Source organism: Hylobates moloch, unplaced genomic scaffold (assembly GCF_009828535.3).
Source record: "Hylobates moloch isolate HMO894 unplaced genomic scaffold, HMol_V3 SCAFFOLD_9, whole genome shotgun sequence".
Taxonomy (NCBI): Eukaryota; Metazoa; Chordata; class Mammalia; order Primates; family Hylobatidae; genus Hylobates; species Hylobates moloch.
Genome location: NW_026652284.1, coordinates 74,619,452 through 74,642,749, shown reverse-complemented (window position 1 = coordinate 74,642,749; position 23,298 = coordinate 74,619,452). Strand labels below are relative to the sequence as shown.

Genomic DNA, 23,298 nt, shown 5'->3' with positions numbered 1-23,298 from the left:
TCATTACTAAACCATACTCCTGTGGGAAGCAAATTGAACAATGGGAGTACAGTGTTTGTATACGGTTCTTTTTGTCTTTACCCTTAGTGTATCCAGTCAGAAAATGTTTTTCAAAGTTACTTATCTCAGCTTCTTTCTTCCCTGTCTCCTTCAGTTTGGTTATATGGTTCATTTGTAATACAGTTAGATTAATTGGTCATAGTCTGCATTCTTATTTTTTCCCTCATACCCTTATTGGTTTGTTTGTTTTTTTTTTTTTTTTGAGATGGAGTCTCGCACTGTCCCCTGGGCTAGAGTGCAATGGTGCGATCTCGGCTCACTGCAACCTGTGCCTCCTGGGTTCAAGTGATTCTCCTGCCTCAGCCTCCCGAGTAGCTGGGATTACAGGCGCCTGCCACCACGCCCGGCTAATTTTTTGTATACGTTTTGTTTTTTTAGTGGAGACAGGTTTCACTATGCTGGCCAGGCTGGTCTCGAACTCCTGACCTCATGATCCACCTGCCTCGGCCTCCCAAAGTGCTGGGATTACAGGCATGAGCCACTGCACCCAACCCCTTGTTGATTTTTTAAAAAATTATATCTAGTCAAATTTATGTTTTATGGTGTACAGTTCTATGTGTTTTGACAGATGCTTAGGGTCATGTAGTTTGTTCATATCGGTGACTAATTTTCTAGCAATCTGGGTTGTTTTCAAATTTTGGTGATTATGAATAAAGCTTTGCACACAGGTTTTTGTGTGAATCTCAGTTTTCATTTCTCTTGGGTAGACACTTAGGAGTGGGGTTACTGGGTTGTATGATAGGTGTATGTTTAACCTTAAAAGAAACTACCGAACTGTTTTCCAAAGTAGAGATACCATTTTTCATTCCCGCTAGCAGTGTATTAGAGCTCCAGTTGCTCCTCATCCTCCCCAGAACTTGGTATTTCAAGTTTTAAAATGTTAGGCATTCTAATAGGGCCCCAGTTTTTGATAGACCACGGAAGTATGACTCACTTAAAGATTGTGTGTAGTGGTTAGTAATTGGTATAGTCCAATTTTGAACCCATGCTTTTTCCATTAACATTTTTATTTTTGAATTTAATCTGTTTCTCTTTGTTGTTGCCCAGGCTGTAGTGCAGTGGTGCAATCTTGGCTCACTGCAACCTTCATCTCCTGGGTTCAAGTGATTCCCCTGCCTCAGCCTCCCCAGTAGCTGGGATTACAGGCATGCACCACCACGCCTGGCTAATTTTTTGTATTTTTAGTAGAGACAGGGTTTTACTGTGTTAGCCAGGATGGTCTTGATCTCCTGACCTCGTGATCTGCCTGCCTCGACCCGCCAAAGTGCTGGGATTACAGGTGTGAGCCACCACGCCTGGCCAAAAGGTTTATAAATAGGGAACTGGCAAGTTTTCTGTGTTAAATGTTTTTTTTTTTTTTTTTGAGATGAAGCCTCGCTCTGTCCTTCAAGCTGGAGTGCAGTGGCGTGATTTCGGCTCGCTGCAACCTCTGCCTCCCAATCGTTTAAGTGATTCTTCTGCCTCACCTCCTCCCGAGTAGCTGGGATTGCAGGTGTGTGCTGCCACCCCTCGTTAATTTTTGTATTTTTTTTTTAGTAAAGACTGGGTTACGCTATGTTGGCCAGGCTGCTCTTAAACTCCTGACCTCAAGTGATCCACCCCCTTTGGCCTCCCAAAGCGCCAGGATTACAGGCGTGAGCCACCACACCCAGCCTCTTGTGTTAAATTTTATAAATGTATTATTTGGGGGATTTTTTTTTTTTAAGATGCTGAAGCTTAGCTTTAAAAGGAGTTGGTAACTATTGATGGTTCTTTGTTACATTTGTATACAAAGACCCACCAAAGTACTTAGCATTTTTAAAAATGATAGAGTAAGTTTTATTCTATCTGAACTGAGTTCATTTATCATACCAGTTTTATACACTCATATTTTAAGATAATATCTTCTCTTTATTTTCTTTATTTACAGTTCTTTAAGGAAAAACAGTAGTGCTCTGCATAGTTTACTGAAACGAGTGGTCAGCACATTTAGTAAGGACACAGGAGAGCTTGCATCTTCATTTTTAGAATTTATGAGACAAATTCTTAACTCTGACACAATTGTAAGTATGTGTGTGTTTGTGTATATATGTATGTATGTATTCAGTGTTTCTTAAATTTGAAATCTTTGGCCAAGTACAGTGGCTCACACCTGTAATCTCAGCACTTTGGTGGGCTGAGGTGGGAGGATCTCTTGGGGCCAGGAGTTTGAGCCCAGCCTGGGCAAAATACTAAGACCCTGTCTCGAAGAAAAGAGAAATACTTTGCTGTAAGTTAAATCACTTTGTATATCAAATATCCAACATAAAAAAGATCACTTTAGTTCATTTTGTTTTGTTTTGTTTTGTTATTTTAGATAGAGTCTCGCTCTGTCATCCAGACTGGAGTGCAGTAGCGCGATCTCTGCTCACTGCAACCTCCACATACTGGGTTCAAGTGATTCTCCTGCCTCAGCCTCCTGAGTAGCTTACAGGCACCTGCCACCATGTCCAGCTAATTTTTTGTACTTTTTTAGTAGAGATGGGATTTCACCATGTTGGCCAGGCTGGTCTTGAACTCCTGATCTTAGGTGATCTGCCCACCTGGGCCTCCCAAAGTGCTGGGATTACAGGCATGAGCTACCACACCTGGCCCAGTGCCTTCATTTAAAAATAATTCTTAGATGAGTGTGGTGGTGTGTGCCTCTAATCCCATCACTTTGGGAGGCTGTGGTAGGATCACTTGAGCCCAGGAGTTTGAGATCAACCTGTACAACACAGCAAAATTCTGTCTCTAGAAACAACAAAAATTAGCCAGATGTGGTGTGCCCACCAGTAGTCCCATCTATTTGAGAGGCTAAGATTGGAGGATAGCTTGAGTCCAGGAGTTGGAGGCTGAACTTAGCTATGATTGTGTCACTGCAGTCTAGTCTGGGTGACAGAACAAGACTCTCTCAAAAAAGAAAAAGAATTTATGACATTGAGTTACCTTGCTAGGGCAACTCAGAATAATGAAGTTTTGTTAGTCTCTTTGTTATTTACTTATTTTTGTTACTTAATTTACTGATTGTTTTGGATCTTGTGATTTTGGGATAACTGTAAAGTTTATTATGCTTTAATATTTTTGGTCTATCATACAAATATTAATTAAAGATTATTTTCCCCACCCTAAAATCTTATTGTTAAAATTTAATTCAGATTTCTCTCATTAGTATTTTCCAAAGTCATGGTATATTATGGGCCCAATTCCAGAAGCCATTAATATGCTTGCCATACTTAGTTTGGTGGCATGTGCCGCTAGTCCCAGCTGCTCAGGAGGCGGAGTCGGGGAAATCACTTGAGCCTATGAGTTCAACGTTGCAATGAGCTATGATCGTGCCAGTGTACTTCAGCTTGGATGAAAGAGTGAGACTCTCTCTCTCTCTGTTTTTTTCCTGAGACGAGGTCTCACTCTGATGCCCAGGCTGGGGTGCAGTGGTGTAATCATGGCTCACTGCAGCCTTGACTTCCTTAGGCTCAGGTGATCCTTCCACCTCAGCCTCCTGAGTAGCTGGGACTATAGATGTGCACCATCACACCCGGCTAATTTTTGTATTTTTAGTAGAGATGGGATTTTGCCATGTTGCCCAGGCTGGTCTTGAACTCCTGGGCTCAAGCAATCCACCTGCCTCAGCCTCCAAAAGTGCTGGGATTACAGGCATGAGCCACCATGCCTGCCAACTCGTCTCTTAAAATAAGAAAAATAGGCCGGGCACGGTGGCTCACTCCTGTAATCTTAGCACTTTGGGAGGCCAAGGTGGGTGGATCACTCGAGGTCAGCAGTTGGAAACCAGCCTGGCCAACAAGGTGAAACCTCGTCTCTACTAAAAATACAAAAAATTAGCTGGGCTTGGTGGTGGATGCCTGTATCCCAGCGCTTGAACCCGGGAGGCAGAGGTTGCAGTGAGCTGAGATTGCGCCATTGCACTCCAGCCTGGGCAACAAAGTGCGACTCCATCTCAAAAAAAGAAAAAGAAAGAAAGAAAGAAAAACAGGTTAGGGCCGGGCGCGGTGGCTCACGCTTGTAATCCCAGCACTTTGGGAGGCCGAGGCGGGCGGATCACGAGGTCAGGAGATGGAGACCACGGTGAAACCCCGTCTCTACTAAAAAAATATACAAAAAATTAGCCGGGAGTGGTGGCGGGCGCCTGTAGTCCCAGCTACTCGGCGAGGCTGAGGCAGGAGAATGGCGTGAACCCGGGAGGCGGAGCTTGCAGTGAGCCGAGATCGCGCCACTGCACTCCAGCCTGGGTGACAGAGCAAGACTCCATCTCACAAAAAAAAAGAAAAAAAGAAAAACAGGTTAGGCAAGGTGGCTCACACTTGTAATCTCAGCATTTTGGGAGGCTGAGGTGGGAGGATTGCTTGAGCCCAGGATTTGAGATCAGCCTAGGTAACATAGTGAGACCCCATCTATATGAAAAATTTTAAATTACCTGGGCATGGTGGCACGTGCTTGTAGTCAGTCCCAGGTACTTGGGAGGATGAGATGAAAGGATCACTTGAACCTGGGGAGGTCGAGGCTGCAGTGAGCTCTGATTGTGCCACTGCACTGCAGGCTAAGTGACATAGCGAGACCCTGTCTCAACAACAACAAAAAAACAAGGCTAAAGATTTTATACAATGTTTAAGTAGGCGGCCCTCTACCATAAGTGTATGTGACAATATGGATGGTTTTCTTATCATGAAGCAAGATTTATTTTGCTAGAAGGATTTTCTAGTATTGAAATGTTATCACTCCAGAATTCACTTTATTATGTAGCATACTTTTTAAAGCAGAAAATATTAACTTTTCTATGTGACAGAATATAGTCTTAAATATGATAGTTACTGTGTTCTTTAGTTGTTTGTGTTATCTTCAGAAAGATAATTTCAGGTTTCATCAGTTCTTTGTCATACCAAGCATTTTATTAATTCTTGAGCATCAATCAGTGTGTCACATGTCCTACAACTGCCAGTGTATTTGCCATTCGGTATTTTGTTGAAAAGTCTTGGTGCCAGTAAAATATATGTTTACCTATTTAAATATTTTGTGAGTCTTACTCAAAGAAAACATACTTCACCTTTGATCTAAATCCTTCTTAAAACTAGCCATTTGTACTGATGTAAAAATCAAAACATTGAAGGAAAGATTGCAGCATATGGCTTAGATAATATGAATAAGTGTGGATGCATCTTTGTAAATTTCTCTGCTCTCAAATTTAACCTATGTGTGACATTTACAGGGATGCTGTGGAGATGATAATGGTCTCATGGAAGTAGAGGGAGCTCATCCATCACGGACGATGAGTATTAATGCTGCAGAGTTAAAACAGCTTCTACAAAGCAAAGAAGAAAGTCCAGAAAATTTGTTCCTTGAACTAGAGAAGCTTGTTTTGGTAAAAAAGAAAAACAAAAACAGAGCATTCCTAAGGCTTATTTTCCTCTCAGTTTGACTAGTACAAGTATTTCATAGTGACCTTTTTTAAAATAGTGAATCTTTAGCTGGGTGTTTGTACCATTTCAATAACTCTTTGAATTAATAATTTGAAGTGAAGTCCTCCATCCTGTTATGAATTTTAAGGAGTACATGAAGACAGTACTTTTTGAATTGTCTGTTCCTTGGAAGCAGGGTACCCTCTGCTGCTATTGTTTAGAAATAAAATGACAAGGGTTTTGGTGTTTGTTTTATTTTAATATGTTTAATGTTAATAATTTCTAGACAGTGTTCCAAATTTCTTAGTAATAATACATATAGCCTTTTCTACTAAAGAGTCAGTAGGTTTACGACATAAGTTTTACCTGCACCTTCTTATTCTGCCTTTATTTGTATCTAGGAACATTCAAAAGATGATGACAATCTGGATTCTTTGTTGGACAATGTAGTTGGACTTAAGCAGATGCTGGAGTCATCAGGTGACCCTTTACCTCTCAGTGACCAGGATGTAGAACCAGTACTTTCAGCTCCAGAATCTCTTCAGAATCTGTTTAACAATAGGTAAAATACACAACGTTTTATGATTGAGTAGATGTTGGTTTTATAATAGCTGTAGTCTAGGAGGGGGCAGCAAAAGTTTTTTTCTATAAAGGGCCAGATAGTAAGAATTCTAGGCCTTGCAGGCCATACAGCCTCTGTTGTGTATTCTTCTGTAGTTTTTTTTTTTTTTTTTTTAATTTATACAAACCATGCTAGCTTGCAGGCTGTACAGAAACAAGCTAGCAGATAAAATCAGGGCATCGTTTTATTTTACTGAAAGGTCAAAACTTGTTACAGCGGAATTAGTTTTCAAGTTATTTGTTTTTAAGGATACTTAATTTTTAATTGCTTTTGGGAGTTTCTTTTTTAGATACTACTTTTACTAATACTTCAGAAAGTAATAATTTTAATTGTACCTTCCACAGATTTTACTTGAAGATAAGCTAAAAGACTGGGCGTGTTGGCTCACGACTATAATCCCAGCACTTCGGAAGGCTGAGGCAGGAAGATAGCTTGAGCTCAGGAGTTTGAGACTAGCCTGGGCAACATAGGGAGACCCTATCTCTACAAAAACTTTTTTTTTAATTAGCTGGGTGTGGTGGTACACACCTGTGGTCCCAGCTACTAGGGAGGCTAAGGTGGGAGGATCACTTGAGCCCAGGAGATCAAGGCTGCAGTGAGCTGTGATCGTGCCACTGCACTCCAGCTGGGTAACAGCAAGACTGTGTCTCAAAAAAAAAAGAAAATCGAAATTTGATTTTAGAATTCTGCTTTTCACCAGATACTTTTCTTGTTCCAGGACTGCCTATGTGCTTGCTGATGTCATGGATGATCAGTTGAAATCTATGTGGTTCACTCCATTTCAGGCTGAAGAGATTGATACAGATCTGGATTTGGTATAAATTACTACTAAATATTTAGAAAAATATTACTGTTTTTTCTGTTTCTTTATATATTGTTAGCATTATAATAGTTTCCATATTTTATGGCTGTTAAAGTCTACTTGGAGGCAAGTCCTACATTATTTTTATGCCACTTGCCCACTTTATGGCATCCAGAAAGTTTTTTCTACTGCTTTTTTTGCTTCCTTCTAGTTAGTGATCTGTATTTTGAGGTCGTGACTTTTTTGTTAAATGTTTTTTTTTTTTTTTTGAGGCAGAGTCTTACTCTGTCACCCAGGCTGGAGTGCAGTGGCGCGATCTCAGCTCACTGCAACCTCCGCCTCCCGGCTTCAAGCGATTCTCCTGCCTCAGCCTCCTGAGTAGCTGGGATTACAGGCGTGCGCCACCAAGCCTGGCTAATTTTTTTTGTATTTTTAGTAGAGACTGGGTTTCACCATGTTGGTCAGGCTGGTCTCAAACTCCTGACCTTGTGATCCGCCTGCCTTGGCCTCCCAGAGTGCTGAGATTACAGGCGTGAGCCACCATGCCCAGCCAAAAAAAAAATTTTTTTTAATATAGGTAAAGTCTCACTCTGTTACCCAGGCTGGTCTCACTCCTAGCCTCAAACAATCCTCTCTCTTTGGCCTCCCAAAGCAATGGGATTACAGGTGTGAGCCACCACATTTGGCCAGAGAATGTGACTTTTTTAAGGGAAAAATCGCACTTTTGCATAAGTTCTATGAAGCACTTTGTTTTCTTACATTCACAGGGTATAGAATAGAGAAAAGTATCTCACAAAACAATAGTTTATTCTTGCATTTGGGTTTAAGGAGAGGAATGCTTGTGCTATGATGTGGCTCTCAGTTTGGAAACTTGGGAAGAATATATTTGTTATAATATAGTATGAATGGGAATTGACATTCTTAAACATAATGCTGAATAGGTAAGAGTATAATTAACTGTTTAAAATTTATTGCAGTCTGTTTTATGCTTCTCAGAGTTGTGGTAGGGAGAATTATTTTAGCCATATCTTATTATACAGTACATTGTTCCTTTTCTTTATCAAAGAAACATACTGGTGTTCATCATGTACAATAAAACTAAGAGAATGATTTGCTTCACATTTGTATTTAGTGTGTTGAGGGCTGCTTTTCCTTTTTTAAAAAACCACATACAATTCAATTAAAAGTGCATTAAAAATTAATTTCTTTTTAGTGCAAGCTGTTCAGTGGTTCTTTAAAACTGTCCTCTCCAGTAGACTTTTATGCAATAAGGCAAATATTTTGTAGTCTGCCCTGTCCAAAACAGTAGCCTCATGTGCCTGTTGTACAATTGAAATGTGGATGACTAGGGAACTGAATTTTATTTTGATTTAATTTTGATTAATTTAGATAGGCACATGTGGTTAGTGGCTACCATGTTGGGCAGCACAGGTATAAAATATTTGTTAAAAGTTACTAATTTTATAACTTTAAGTTGAATCACAACTGTCTTGTGATGATAATTGTAACCCTCTGGATTAGAGAAATTTTAGGTATCTTACATTTGATAAATTTGAATAAAACCTAAGTAAACTGAATGTTGATTTCACTGAAATTAAACTTAGATGGGAACCTCATTAAATGCATAGAGCTTTTGGGAATCTGTGGCACAAAATTTTTTTGTAATAGAAATGTTGACTATATAAGGCTGGCAGAGTATGTTATTTTTAGATTCTTTTTTTGGAAAAGTTCAGGAGATATTACAGTGTTAATTTATATAGACAAATACTGAGTTTCCTGCTCAGGCGTCAAAGATCTCCTAGATTAATAGCCCTGCTATGAAGAATGCCACACACAAAAAAAGTAGCATTACTAAGGTGTGTGTGTGTTTGTTTTTAAACTACCAATGCCAGTTGCTTTTTGAAAAGATGAGGGAAAGAGGTAGATCTATAATTTATTTCTTATGAGAGGCAAATATAATTTATAGGTAATAAAAATTTCTATAATCAAATGTTATGCTAATAATTACATTTAATATGTGTTTTGTTTCATTATTATGACTGCAGGTAAAGGTTGACTTAATTGAACTCTCTGAAAAATGCTGTAGTGACTTTGATTTGCACTCAGAATTAGAGCGCTCATTTTTGTCAGAACCATCATCTCCGGGAAGAACCAAGACTACTAAAGGATTCAAACTTGGGAAGCACAAGCATGAGACCTTTATAACTTCAAGGTAAAATTTATCCCACTGAAGATCTCAAATGTCATCATATAAGCTTATGTATTTTAGTGTATTTTAAGATAGACACATGCGGCCGAGTGCCGTGGCTCACGCCTGTAATCCCAGCACTTTGGGAGGCCAAGGCGGTTGGATCACAAGGTCAGGAGATCGAGACCATTCTGGCTAACATGCTGAAACCCCGTCTCTACTAAAAATACAAAAAAAAAAAATTAGCTGGTCGTGGTGGTGGGTGCCTGTAGTCCCAGCTTCTCGGGAGGCTGAGGCAGGAGAATGGCATCAACCCGGGAGGTGGAGATTGCATTGAGCCGAGATCACGCCACTGCACTCCAGCCTGGGCGACAGAGCAAGACTCTGTCTCTCAAAAAAAAAATAAAAAGTTAGACACATGCTATTAAACTAGAAAGGAAGTTAACATAGCATTCGAATCATGAACATTGTTTGGATTTTTTATTTAAACATAATAATTTGGCCAGGATATACCCAGTACATTTGTTATATTGTTTTCTACAAGATTTTGGAAGGTTTGAATAAGAAGTGAACTGGATTATTTTAAAACATTGTTATTCATAACAATGAAATGTGAGTACCTTTCTTAGCTAGTTTGTTGTATTATCCCAGAAGTATGATAGATACTTGCAAAGTTAACAGAATTGGAGTACAAAAAAACTGAAATATAATTTTGGGTATTATAAAGATTATTTTTGCTAGAAATCTGAAATAAAAATGTTTTATGGCATGTTTTTGTTTTAATAGTGGAAAATCTGAATACATTGAACCTGCCAAACGAGCTCATGTTGTGCCACCACCAAGAGGAAGGGGCAGGGGAGGATTTGGACAGGGTATACGACCTCATGATATTTTTCGTCAGAGAAAACAGAACACAAGTAGACCACCATCTATGCATGTGGATGACTTTGTTGCTGCTGAAAGTAAAGAAGTGGTTCCTCAAGATGGAATACCCCCACCAAAACGGCCACTCAAAGTATCACAGAAGATATCTTCCCGTGGTGGGTTTTCAGGCAATAGAGGAGGACGGGGTGCTTTCCACAGTCAGAATAGGTTTTTCACACCACCTGCTTCAAAAGGTAACTAATTAGTATGTATTTTCTAATGGGTTAGAATATTGGAATGTTAAAATATTGAATGAAAGTGATTTAGATGGAAGAGATTCAGATAAACTGTTTTCCTGTTGCTGCAGTTGAGCCACCTCTGGACTAGTGGTACTGTTTGCAGAGTACTCTATTGGATAGAAGAAAGAAACTTTTTTTTCAATGAACCTTTCATGCATTGTACTTTTAATAATGAGTTTAGAAGTCTTGGCTAATTATTCCGCCCCCCACCCCCCCGCCTCCTTTTTTTGAGACAAGAGTCTTGCTCTGTCGCCCAGGCTGGGGTGCAGTGGTGTGATCTCAGCTCACTACAAACTCCGCCTCCCTGGTTCAAGTGATTCTCCTCCCTCAGCCTCCCAAGTATCTGGGACTACAGGCATGCACCACAATGCCCAACTAATTTTTGTATTTTTAGTAGAGACGGGTTTTCGCCATGTTTGCCAGGCTAGTCTCAAACTCCTGACCTCAAGTGATCCACCCACCTTGGCTTCCCAAAGTGCTGGGATTACAGGCATGAGCTACCGTGCTCAGCCTCATTTTCCTTTTTACATTGAGAATTATACATTTTCTGAGTAATACCCTTAGATTATTTTCACAATTATACTTAACAGTTTTCTTAAGATTGTTCTGTGCAGTTCACCATTGATCTGCCTAATCTGCTTGTTTTCTAGTGTTATATTTATCTGTTTGAAATTGTTACAAGATTTTTTTTTTTCTTTTTTTTTTTTTTTGGAGACAGAGTTTCACTCTTGTTGCCCAGGCTGGAGTGCAATGGCGCAATCTCGGCTCACTGCAGCCTCTGCCTCCTGGGTTCAAGCGATTCTCCTGCTTCAACCTCCCGAGTAGCTGGGATTATAGGCATGCGCCACCACACCTGGCTAATTTTTATATTATTAGTAGAGACGGGGTTTCACCATGTTGGCCAGGCTGGTCTCGAACTTCTGACCTCAGGTGATCCACCCACCTCTGCCTCCCAAAGTGCAGGGATTACAGGCGTGAGCCACTGCACCTGGCCTTACAAGATTTTAGAAACTAGGGATACTTATAGAAATTATACTTTAGTAGTGAATTGATAAACATGTTTTCATACCTGCTGAGTTAGGAAGGTGAGAGTGAAAGAGAATCTGTGTTTATATTAATAACAAACACTTAGATTAGGTGTGTCAGGAACTACCATAAGCACTTTACATATTACAACCTCACGTCAACCCCATGAGGCAAGTTCTCTTAGTACCCCCAATTTGCGGAAGAGAAAATTGTCAGTCAGCTGACCAGGGCACATAAATACAAGTGGTAGAACCAGTATTTGATCCCAGGCAGTTTGGCTCTAGAGCCTCTGCTCTTAACCACTGTGATGCTGCCACTATATAGTACAGTCAATTTACAGAATTTCAGTTTCTTTTCCATTCTTTTGAAGATTAAGAAAAATCTGTCATTTAAAAGAATCCAACTGAAGTTGTGAAAAAAATGATTTTGATTGTGCTGTTTGTGTTTAGGAAACTACAGTCGTCGGGAAGGAACAAGAGGCTCCAGTTGGAGTGCTCAGAACACTCCTCGAGGAAATTACAATGAAAGTCGTGGAGGCCAGAGCAATTTTAACAGAGGCCCTCTTCCACCATTACGACCCCTTAGTTCTACAGGTATACATCCTTGCTACTTGATATTGCTGAGAGAAGGGAAGTAAATTCCTCCTTTTAAAATTGTTGTCATATACAGAGGGGGCTAGGGGTGCTAAACTCCCCATCCCCTTGCCCCATGCAGTCAAAAATCTAAGTATAACTTTGACTTCCCCAAAACTTAACTACTCATAGTATGCTGTTGACTGGAAGCCTTACAGATAACATGAGCAGTTGATTGACACATATTTTATATGTTATATATATATTATATAATGTATTACAATTAAATAAGCTGGAGAAAAGAAAATGTTATTAAGAAAATCATAAGGAAGAGAAAATACATTTACTATTAAGTGGGAGTGGATCTTTGTAAAGGTCATAACATTCCATAGGCTGAGGAAGAGGAGGAGAAGTCTTACTTTCTTAGGAGTAGCAGAGGTAGAAGAAAATCCACATATAGGTGGACCCAGACAGTTGAAACCCATGTTGTTCAAGGGTCAACTGTACTCTCATTCTGGGAGAGAATATTTTAGAGTATAGACTTAAAAGTTCTAAAGTTTATATCCTTGAATGAATGCCCAATATACATCTTCTATAAAAATAATCAAATTTTTAGTTTCTGAACTGTTTGTATAATCTGAACAGTTTCATGGTGATGTGCTCTTATTTTTATGTTTCAGTAGTGAAAGCCAATGCTTAAGGTATCTTTCTGACCACAAAGTATTTTAATAACAGAGATACCTTTATACAGCATATTTTTTTGCTTATAGTATTGTCTTAGGTGTGTAAGCACATAACCTTTTTTTTTTTTTAAAACATTTATCTAGTCCAGAATTTCACTTATCAGAAGTAGCTTTTGGTTTCAAACGCACATTTTTAAAAAAATAATAGTTTTATTTGGGATATAATTCTCATATACCATATAGTTTACCTGTTTAAAATGTATAATTCAAGAATCTTTGGCCTATTCACAGTGCTTGCACAAGAGTTTTAAAAGAGAATAGAGTAATTCTTGGTTTGAGCTCAGTGTCATAGATTAGTATTTATAATCTTGGAAAAGAAAGGACATTGGAACTAAAAACTATATTCTTTCTTTTACAGGTTACCGCCCAAGTCCTCGGGACCGTGCTTCTAGAGGTCGTGGGGGACTCGGACCTTCCTGGGCTAGTGCAAATAGCGGCAGTGGAGGCTCAAGAGGAAAGTTTGTTAGTGGAGGCAGTGGTAGAGGTCGTCATGTACGCTCCTTTACACGATAAAAATCCTTTTGGGAACATCTTAACTGTATATGAACATTTCATGAGGACAATAAAAATAAGACATTGAAGGACCAATTTAGACTTAGCAGTTATCTGGAGACATCTGAGAGAATATTTTTATCTGAAGAAAGCAGATTTTGTTTGATACCTAACAAGATTTCAATAAAAATCCAAACTTTGTATGTACGTTTGTATATATTTTCCCTTTTTTGTATGACTATTTATTTAGAAAATTTCTAGGTAGAAAAACTAAATGATGTTTTGTATTTTTCTTGCCTATAGCACAGATGTTCTCAAACTTTCTCAGCTCATGACACTATTTAGTGCCTCAGTACTTTTTTCACAGCATACCTGGTCCAAAAGAAATATCTAATACTTGTGTTTATTAAGCAGTTAGATCCAACAGCTTAATAAGAATGTACATCATCACCACTAGTAACTGTGGACACTGCATGTCTCAAACCTTGGAATCAGTATCATTTCTTTTCCTCTCTGCTTCTTGCACAGTACTTTTTATCAAACTGCTGAAAACCCAGTTTTGTAAAGATATGTTGTTATAGAAAGGAATATAATGCTATTTAATGTTGAAAATGTAAACTACCTCAAAGTAGTAGTTTATGTGATGTCCAACAGGTGTTGCTATGTTTTTCTCAAAAATTTTAAAATACTGTGTGGCACCCATGTTAATTTGCTAAGGTGCCCTGCTACACAGTTTGGGAACCATGGCTGTACCAAAAGAAACAAAATACTCCTCTCTTTTGTATTAGAAATCTGAACTTTGCATTTCGGCTTTGGACCTACTGACACTATTTTATTATACAAATTATTTAAAGCCTAAAATAAGGGATATCCTAATACTATTATTTTGGGAATCAGAAACATCTAATAAAAGCCGGACTTTATATATAGAAATAAAGCTTACAACTTTGAGAAAGTAGCCATATTTTCCCCAAGATACGTCTTAACACACTGAGCCTATATAAGTGGCATAAAATATAGAATTCTGTTAATCAGAAAAGGAGTGTATGAGTCTCATTCCATCCTTTTATCAGTCTCTGTTTTGGGGAACTATTTGTGAGTGAATACAATCTTCATTAAGAAAACACTTTGAAGAAAAGCTTAGCTGTAAAGAATCAGAGGTTTAGGTGAAAGGTTATGGCAATCTTTTCATAACTAGTGACCGTGAAAAACCCAAGTCTTGAGCTGCTGTAAGAAAATACCATAGATTGGGCGTCTTAAACAATAAAAATTTATTTCTCACAGTTCTGGAGGCTTGGAAGTCCAAGATCAGGGTGTCAGCATGGTTGGGTTCCGGTGAGGGCCCTCTTCCTGGCTTGTATGCAGCTGCCTTCTTAAGTGCTCACATAGTCTTTCCTTGGTGCTTGCTTGGAGAGAGAGTGAGCTCTTGTGTCTTTTTCTTCTTATAAAGGCACTGTTCCCATCATGACAGTCTCATCCTCATGATCTAATCTAAATCACAGTACCTCCCAAAGGACCTACCCTTTTAGTACTACCACACTGAGGGTTAGGAGTTCCACATATGAATTTGGGGAAACACAAGACTCAGCTCATTGCATCAAGATAACTTAAATCCCCTTTGATCCTGAAACCTAATAGGCTCATTTTCCCCAAAGATGTATTTTACACATTAGGTAAAATTCGAAATTTGCCCCAATGTCTGACGCAAATACATGTAAAAAATAGTTAATGTTTCTTAAGTAACTGTGTTTCTTAAATAAGAACATGGCCATATGTAGAAACATAATTTCTTGGTTTGTTTTTTAGCATTAAGCTGGATATAATCTTTGAGAAATATCAGAAAGCTGTTTTTGCTGTTTAATACCCAGTAATTCAAGCCAATAAAGATAACAAATTATTAGCGTAGAAACAAATTAATGCCAGGCAAATTTAAAATGTCTTGAGTGACTACAAGTCCTAGATAAATGAGAAGGGAAGGAATCCACCATGTTGACCAGCCCTTACATGGAAAAATCACTTAGTCCTTATAACAATCCAGCATAGGTGGTATTATCCTAATTTTACAGATGGAGAAAGCTGAAGAGCTTGACTCAAGCATGGTAGATACAGGATTTAAAATCAGGTTGAGTGGTTCATGCCTGTAATCCCAGCACTTTGGGAAGCTAAGGCAAGAGGATCACTTAAGCCCAGGAGTTTGAGACTAGCCCTGGCAATATAGTGAGACCCTGTCTCTACAGAAAATTTAAAAATTAGCTGAGTGAAGCTGGGCGTGGTGGCTCATGCCTGTAATCCCAGCTACTCAGGAGGCTGAGACGAGAATTGCTTGAACCCAGGAAGTGGAGGTTGCAGTGAGCAGAGAACGAGCAACTATACTCCAGCTTGGGGGACAGAGCAAGACTCCATCTCAAAAAATAATAATAATAAAGAAAAAATTAGCTGGGTGTGGTGGTGCATGCCTGTAGTCTCAGCTACTTGGGAGACTGAGGCAGGAGGATCACTTAAGCCCACAAGGTCAAGGCTGCAGTGAGCCATGATTGCGCCACTGTACTCCAGCCTGGGTGACAGAGTGGAAAAAAAAAATCAGACTGGAGCAGGGCACAGTGGTGGGCACCTGTGGTCCCAGCTACTCAGGAGGCTGAGGTGGGAAGATTGCTTAGGCCCAGGAGTTCAAGTCCATCCTGGGCAACAAGAGCAAGACCCGTATCTCTAAGAAATAATAAAAGCTAGGTTGGCTAGCTCCTAATTCCTTACCTCTCCATCTTGGAGAAGAAGCTACTTTTCAGGTTAAGTGTGTTAGAGATCAAAATTAGTAATTCATCATAAGGCAATGGAGTTTCAGAGACCCAACACTGTATTTTAGTTATTTCAGAAGTGAGCCTCAAACAAGACATTTCAGGGAAAATTTTTGTTTGTTTGTTTGAGACAGAGTCTCATTCTGTCACCCAGGCTGGGGTGCAGTGGTGCTTTCCCGGTTTACTGCAGCCTCTGCCTCCTGGGTTCAAGTGATTCTCCTGCCTCAGCCTCCCGAGTAGCTGGCATTACAGGCACCCACCACCATGCCCGGCTAATTTTTGTATTTTTAGTACAGACTGGGTTTCACCATGTTAGCCAGGCTGGTCTTGAACTCTTGATCTCAAGTAATCCACCTGCCTCAGCCTCCCAAAGTGCTGGGATTACAGGCATGAACCACTACACCCGGCCTATTTCAGGGAAAGTTTTGAGTGGCATTTAGAAATTAATGAAAGATGCAGAATTCCTTTGAGGACAAATTTAATCTGTAGAAGAGGAGTTGATAGAATGATTTGTGTTTATTTCCTAAGAATAAGAAAAAAGAAATACTATGAAATATTGTTATGCTTTATTTAAAAAGAATGTTGCAGGTAGTATTCTGTGTGAAGGAGTAGTAGGCACAGTTAGATTAGCTTTATTTCTTTTTTAAAAAGTAATTGCAAAAACCTACAGGATGAGAATGTAGGAACTAGAGTATGTCTCCTACGCATCTTCTGTGTTCCATATACCCTAGTACAGTGTGGGGAATATAAGGGTGACTAAGATATTTTTTGCCCTCAGGAAACTCACAATCTAATAAAGGAAACAATTATGTAAACATCTTTTTTGTTTTTTTTTTTTTTTGAGACGGAGTCTCGCTCTGTCGCCCAGGCTGGAGTGCAGTGGTGTGATCTTGGCTCACTGCAACCTCCACCTCCTGGGTTCAAGTGATTCTCCTGCCTCAGCCTCCCGAGTGGCTGGGACTACAGGGGAGGTCCCACCAGGCCTGGCTAATTTTTTGTATTTTTAGTAGAGATGGGGGTTTAATCATGTTAGCCAGGATGGTCTCGATCTCCTGACCTCGTGATCTGCCCTCCTCAGCCTCCCAAAGTGCTGGGATTACAGGCATGAGCCACTGTGCCTGGCCACATCATTTTTTAAAAGAAAAGTTAATGAGATCTTTATGAAGTGTATATGGAACAATTCAGAATTCTTGAATAATCCAACCATTACATTTCTAATTGATTTTATTGTGGGTTTTTAAAAGTAACTATTTTAAAAATAGTATTTTAAGAAAAGGAAATCTTGGCATTACAATTGTATAAAATCTTTTTGGAATTGCTTTTGCATAAAGACTAGTTTTTGGGGTTTTTTGTTTTGTTTTGTTTTGTTTTGTTTTTTTGAGACGGAATCTCACTCTGTCACCCAGGCTGGAGTGCAGTGGCATGATCTCGGCTCACTGCAACCTCCACCTCCCAGGTTCAAGTGATTCTCCTTCCTCAGCCTCCCTAGTAGCTGCGATTACAGGTGCACGCCACCAGGCCCAGCTATTTTTTGTATTTTTAGTAGAGATGGGTTTTCACCATGTTGACCAGGCTGGTCTCGAACTCCTGCTCAAACTCCTGATCTCAAGTGATCTACCACCTCGGCCTCCCACAGTGCTGGGATTATACGTGTGAGCCACTGTGCCCGGCCAGAACTTTTTCATCTTTCAAAACTGAAATTCTATACCCATTAAACAACTCTCATTTCCCTGTCCCCCCAACCCCTGGCAACCGCCATTCTCCTTTTCTGTCTCTGTAAATTTGAGTACTCTAAATACCACATGTAAGTAGAACTGTATAAATTTGTCTTTTTGCCGCTGGCTTTTTTCACTTAGCATAATGTCTTCAAAGTTTATTCATGTTGTAGCCTGTGTCAGAATTTTTTTAAAGACTGAATAATACTCCATTGTGTGGATATGCCACATTTTGTTTATTCATCATCGGTTGATGGACATATGGGTTGCTTCCACATTTTGGCTATTGTGAATAATGCTGCTATGAACATGAGTGTTCAAATATCTTTTCAAGACCCTACTTATAATTTTGGGGCGTATATATCCAAAAGTGGAATTGCCCTAATGACATGGTAATTCTGTTATTTTTAATTTTTGAGGAACCACCATACTGCTTTCCACAGCAGCTGCACCATTTTACATTCCCATCAACAGTGCAAAGGGGCTCCAATTTCTCCACATCTTTGCCAGCGCTTGTTATTTTCTGTTTTGTTTTGTTTTCATAATAGCCCTTTTAATGGTTGTGCTTCTGACTTTTAGGGAGAAGCCAAAAATCTGGATTATTGTGTAATCAGTTTTCAATATGCAATTAATTCAATTTAAAAATTAAAAACATTTTGTGAGCAAAACAAAAAATTATGCAGGACAAAATGTGCCCAGAGAGTTTCAACCTGAAGAATTTGATGATAGCATCTGTTTTAGAAATCACAATGGAATTTCTATAAAGAGTTATTTTTATTTGGGAAGGTGAAATGTACCAGGTAAATTTGTGATGGGACATGATGTTGTGGAGAAGTTCTTTGTGACCAAAAAGTCTGGTTTTGAGAACCAGTTCTATGCTCTACTAATTAGCTGTGCAACTGTAAATCGCTCCTCTTAAATTTCTTTTTTTTGTTGTTGTTGAGACAGAGTCTCGTTCTGTCACCCAGCCTGGAATGCACTGGCGTGATCTTGGCTCACTACAACCTCCACCTCCTGGGTACAAACGATTCTCCTGCCTCAGCCTCCCGAGTAGCTGGGATTACAGGCGCCCACCACCATGTCTGGCTAAATTTTGTATTTTTAGTAGAGACGGGGTTTCACCATGTTAGTCAGGCTGGTCTCGACCTCCTGACCTCAAGTGATCCATCCGCCTCGGCCTCCCAAAGTGCTGGGATTACAGACATGATCCACCGTTCCTGGCCTATCCTAAATTTCTTTATCTGCTCTGCCTACAACAGTAGGTTATGGGGATTAAATAAGATTTGTATTTGATTTTTTTTTTACATGTAGAGCATTATTACTTTAAATTAGATCCTCCACTACCTAGACAAAAATATACTTAATATGCCTTACTTGCTAAGTTATTTCTGAAGCCAGAAATTAGTGCCTGCTTAATAAATAAATGGAAATTATGTAAGTAGAATTATACTAATGTTTAACAGCTCTACTGAACAATATTGATGTGGTTTTAGGGAGACTATTAGTTTGAGGACACTTTTATAATGGTTTTTTGAACATAGATTCTAAGTGAGGATAGTCCAGTTTCTGTCTAAGCAGAATTTCCAGGATACTCAGGGCATATGGTAATATTTTTTAAATGTAAGGAGGTGGTAATTGCAGGGAACAGTGAATAGTTTACTTTGGCCAGTGTAGGAATGTAGGGACAGTGTAGAAGGGATGGAGGGGAAGGTATATTTGGAGACTGGGGTCAAATTATGAAAGGTCTTATTTGCTGTGCTAAGCCTTAGGGAGTAACTGAACTTTTTAAATGTGAGTGGCATCTTCAGATTTGGTACACTTTTATGAGCTTCTATCGGCCAGTCACTATGAAAGATGTTTTCACATAACTCCCAATCAGAAGTATTCTTTTAAAAAGGGAACTGATGGGGGCAGTGGCTTATGCCTGTAATCCCACCATTTTGGGAGGCTGAGGCAGGAGGACCACTTGAGCCCAGGAGTCAGAGACCAGCCTGGGCAACATAGCGAGACCCCCCACCTCTACAAATAGAGGTGTGGTGGTGCTCATCTGTAGTCCCAGCTACTCAGGAGGCTGAGGTGGGAGGGTTGCTTGGGCCTGGAAGGTCAAGGCTGCAGTAAGCTGTGATTGTGCCACTCCACTCCAGCCTGGGTGACACAGCAAGACCCTGTATCAAAAATTAAATAAATAAAAAATTGAAAAAATAAAAAGATTAAAAGAGAACTACTTTGGTGCAGCAGAGAGGAAGGATTAGAGAGAGAAGAGCCTGAAGGCCGACCAATAAAGAAGTTACAGGCCGGCGTGGTGGCTCACACCTGTAATCCCAGCACTTAGGGAGGCCGAGGTGGCCTCCTAAGGTCAGGAGATTGAGACCATCCTGGCTAACGCGGTGAAACCCTGTCTCTAATAAAAATACAAAAAAATAGCCAGGCGTGGTGGTGGGCACCTGTAGTCCCAGCTACTCAGGAGGATGAGGCAGGAGAATGGCGTGAACCCATGAGGTGGAGTTTGCAGTGAGCCGAGATTGCTCCACTGCACTCCAGCCTGGGCGATAGAGTGAAACTCCCTCTCAAAAAAAATAAAAAGAAGTTACAGCAAAGTTCTCTATGAGCAATTCTCAAAGAGCAATCCCTAGACCAGCAGCTCAGCATCACCTGGGGATGTGTTAGAAATGCATATTCCTCCAGCCTGGGCAACATAGCAAGATCCTGTCTTTACAAAATATATATTAAAAAATTAACCAGGTGTGGTGGCATGTGCCTGTAGTCCCAGCTACTGGAGAGGCTGAGGCAAGCAGAGCCCTTGAACTCAGGATGTCGAGGCTGCAGTAAGCCATGATCACGCGACACTGCACTTGAGCCTGGGCAATACAGGGAGATTTTGTCTCAGAAAAAAAAAAAAGAATGAATGAATATTCTTAAACATGACCCCAGGCACAAGAGGGGAGGGGTTGGCAATGTGTGTGTGTTTTAACAAATCCTGCAAGCAATTCTGTTAAAGTCTGATGCATCCTAAGGTTTGAGAACCACTGATCTATATCAATGGTTTTCTTTTCTTTCCTTTTCTTTTCTTTTCTTTTCTTTTTTCTTTTTGTTGTTGTTGAGACGGTGTCTCGCTCTGTTGCCAGGCTGGAATGCAGTGGCACAATCTCAGCTCCCTGCAACCTCTGCCTTCCGGGTTCAAGCGATTCTCCTGCCTCAGTCTCCTGAGTAGCTGGGACTACAGGTGCCTGCCAACATGCCTGGCTAATTTTTGTATTTTTAGTAGAGATGGGGTTTCACCATGTTAGCCAGGATGGTCTCGATCTCTTGACCTCATGATCTGCCCGCCTCTGCCTCCCAAAGTGCTGGGATTACAGGTCAATGGTTTTCAAATTTAGGAATCATCTGGGGAGGCCTTTAAAAATGCAAGTTTTGGGAGCCTACACATCTCTTTTTAAAAAACTTCTCAGGAGATTCTAATAATTAGCCAGGTTTGGATACAGTGACCTAAATGAAAGTAATGTCTTCAGCTAGGATAGTGGTAATGAAAACAAAGGGATCACATAGAACAGGTATTTGTCAGATACTGTAATACTGCTAGAATTATATTAGGCCATGATGGCATAAAACTCAATAAAGCAGTTACTGTTCTGAAAGAACTTTCTAATGGGAGAAGAGAGGGGCAGGTGCTTGGGAGCAGAATGAGGAAAACATAGGTAGCATTTTGGAACAGCAGAATTGAAGCTCAAACGTCTAGAGGTTTCCAGATGTGGTAAGTAGTGCCACAGGCTCCAAATGGATCACAGAGGGTGAAGGTGAAGATGAAACAACCACTAGATTTGGCAATTTGGAAGATTTTATAACCTTTATGATGGCAATTTTATTGGAATGAGAATTTGAAGGTAAGGTAAGCAGAATCCGTAATGCTATTTGTTGGCATGATTGAGAAATGAAAGTATAGGCGATGGGTACTTTTTCAATTTGAACTGAAGAGAGATTGCTAAAAACTATGTGTATCAAAGCCATCCGCTCCTCAACTGTTTACACATAATGATTGACTTTGGATATGTGGCCTTAGACTGTTATCTGCGGAGTCTAGTTATGTTTTTTGTGCTTCGACACTTTTGACTACATAATTCTTTGGAATTCCATTTCTGATGATTGTGTTTTAAGTTCTTATGTCCACTTTCATATCTGAGATGTTGTCACCAGGCTGGAGTGCAGTGGTGCAATCTTGGCTCACTGCAACCTCTGCCTCCCGGGTTCAAGCAATTATCCTGTCTCAGCCTCCTAAGTAGCTGGGATTACAGGTGCCCGCCACCGTGCCTGGCTAGTTTTTGTATTTTTAGTAGGGACGAAGTTTTACCATATTGGCCAGGCTGGTCTCGAACTCCTGACCTCAGGTGATCCACCCTCCTCGGTCTCCCAAAGTGCTGGGAGCCACTGCGCCCAGCCACATATTCTTGAGTTTAAAATGGAATAAGGTTTTGAGGTATTCATTTAGAAAAAAAATGCTGAATTACATGACTTTCATTTTAAAGCAATAGACAAAACTAAAATATTAGTTAAATAAACATTCTTAAACTTTTTTTCAAGTTAATAAATCTTGACAAATTATTTGAGTTGACAAACTGTGTAGTATTCCCCACTGAAGGTCTCTTGGTTTGCTAAGAGATACTTTGGGCATATTTTGGTAAAACTTTGGTCCTCTTTAAGTCTGCAGCTGCTTTCAGTTGTTTCCTCTAGGAAGGATGCTTTTAGATGTTCTGGTAATCCTGGAATGGTAGAATTGCTACTTACTCTGATGAAACATTTCACATGGCCCTTCCAGAACAAGTTAGGGTCCTCTGGAATCACTGTTCTCTTTAAGCTAAATAAGGAATCAAAAATAATTCACCTGAAAGCCCAAGTCATATAAACTAAATATTATCCAAAACTGCTCTATAACCATGTGAAACTTATTAATTTTTTTTTATTGAAGCGAAGTCTCACTATGTTGCTCAGGCTGGTCTTGAACTCAAGCTATCCTATTGCCTCGGCCTACCAAGTAGTTGGGATTACAGGCACACACAAGCACACCCAGCTGGCATGTGAAACTTTAAAAAACTGTTCAATAATTTTCCCTCCGAAACTTATTTTGATGAAAAAGTAAGAAATTAGTAATGAATAGAGCTAGGTACTAATCATGCCTTTGCCATTCATTAACTTCTGTGTGATATGAACAAATCACTAGTGGGGTGTTATTTTCTCATATTCTGAAACATAAAATAGAAGTAGGAATGTGTGTGGTGGGGAGGTGAATATGAATCAAAAGAGAAATGTATTACAGATATTTATTATAGAGTTAAAGTAAAAAATAACAGTCCAGAATTGATCAAGTGTAGCAGCTAGGAGACAAGTGGGATCACAACTGAAAAAGAAGGGTAATCAGACTAAAAGGAGGTGCCCAAATTATTTTTCTTCTCTCCACTCCTCCCACCCCAGCTGTAATGTTGATGCTGCTTAACCAATTCACTAACATTACCAGTAAGTAATAACCAATTAATGTGTTAATTCAACATTATAGTTACAGAGACTTTTACCTCCAATATTTGTTACTGTTAACCCAAAGGCACAGTATAATGTCCTTATAAAAATATTTAGGAGTGATATACTTGGCATTTAATGATTAAAGAAGGAAATGAAATGAATACCAATATATTGGTATATACCAATACATTCATTTCCAAAGAT

General features: G+C 39.7%; 1 protein-coding gene across 2 annotated transcripts in view; it reads left to right on the top strand.

Annotated features, from left to right (window-relative positions):
* VIRMA (vir like m6A methyltransferase associated) overlaps positions 1 to 13,282 on the top strand; it is a 65,009-nt gene extending 51,727 nt beyond the window's left edge. For both annotated transcript variants that reach the window (XM_032760061.2, XM_032760062.2), the window contains 8 exons: positions 1,970 to 2,102; positions 5,282 to 5,434; positions 5,873 to 6,033; positions 6,812 to 6,908; positions 8,941 to 9,107; positions 9,870 to 10,201; positions 11,722 to 11,865; positions 12,946 to 13,282. In XM_032760061.2, coding sequence (XP_032615952.1) covers positions 1,970 to 2,102; positions 5,282 to 5,434; positions 5,873 to 6,033; positions 6,812 to 6,908; positions 8,941 to 9,107; positions 9,870 to 10,201; positions 11,722 to 11,865; positions 12,946 to 13,100 — 1,342 coding nt within the window. In that variant the 3' untranslated portion in view covers positions 13,101 to 13,282. The remainder of the gene's footprint in view (positions 1 to 1,969; positions 2,103 to 5,281; positions 5,435 to 5,872; positions 6,034 to 6,811; positions 6,909 to 8,940; positions 9,108 to 9,869; positions 10,202 to 11,721; positions 11,866 to 12,945) is intronic.
* The last annotated feature ends 10,016 nt before the right edge of the window (positions 13,283 to 23,298 follow it).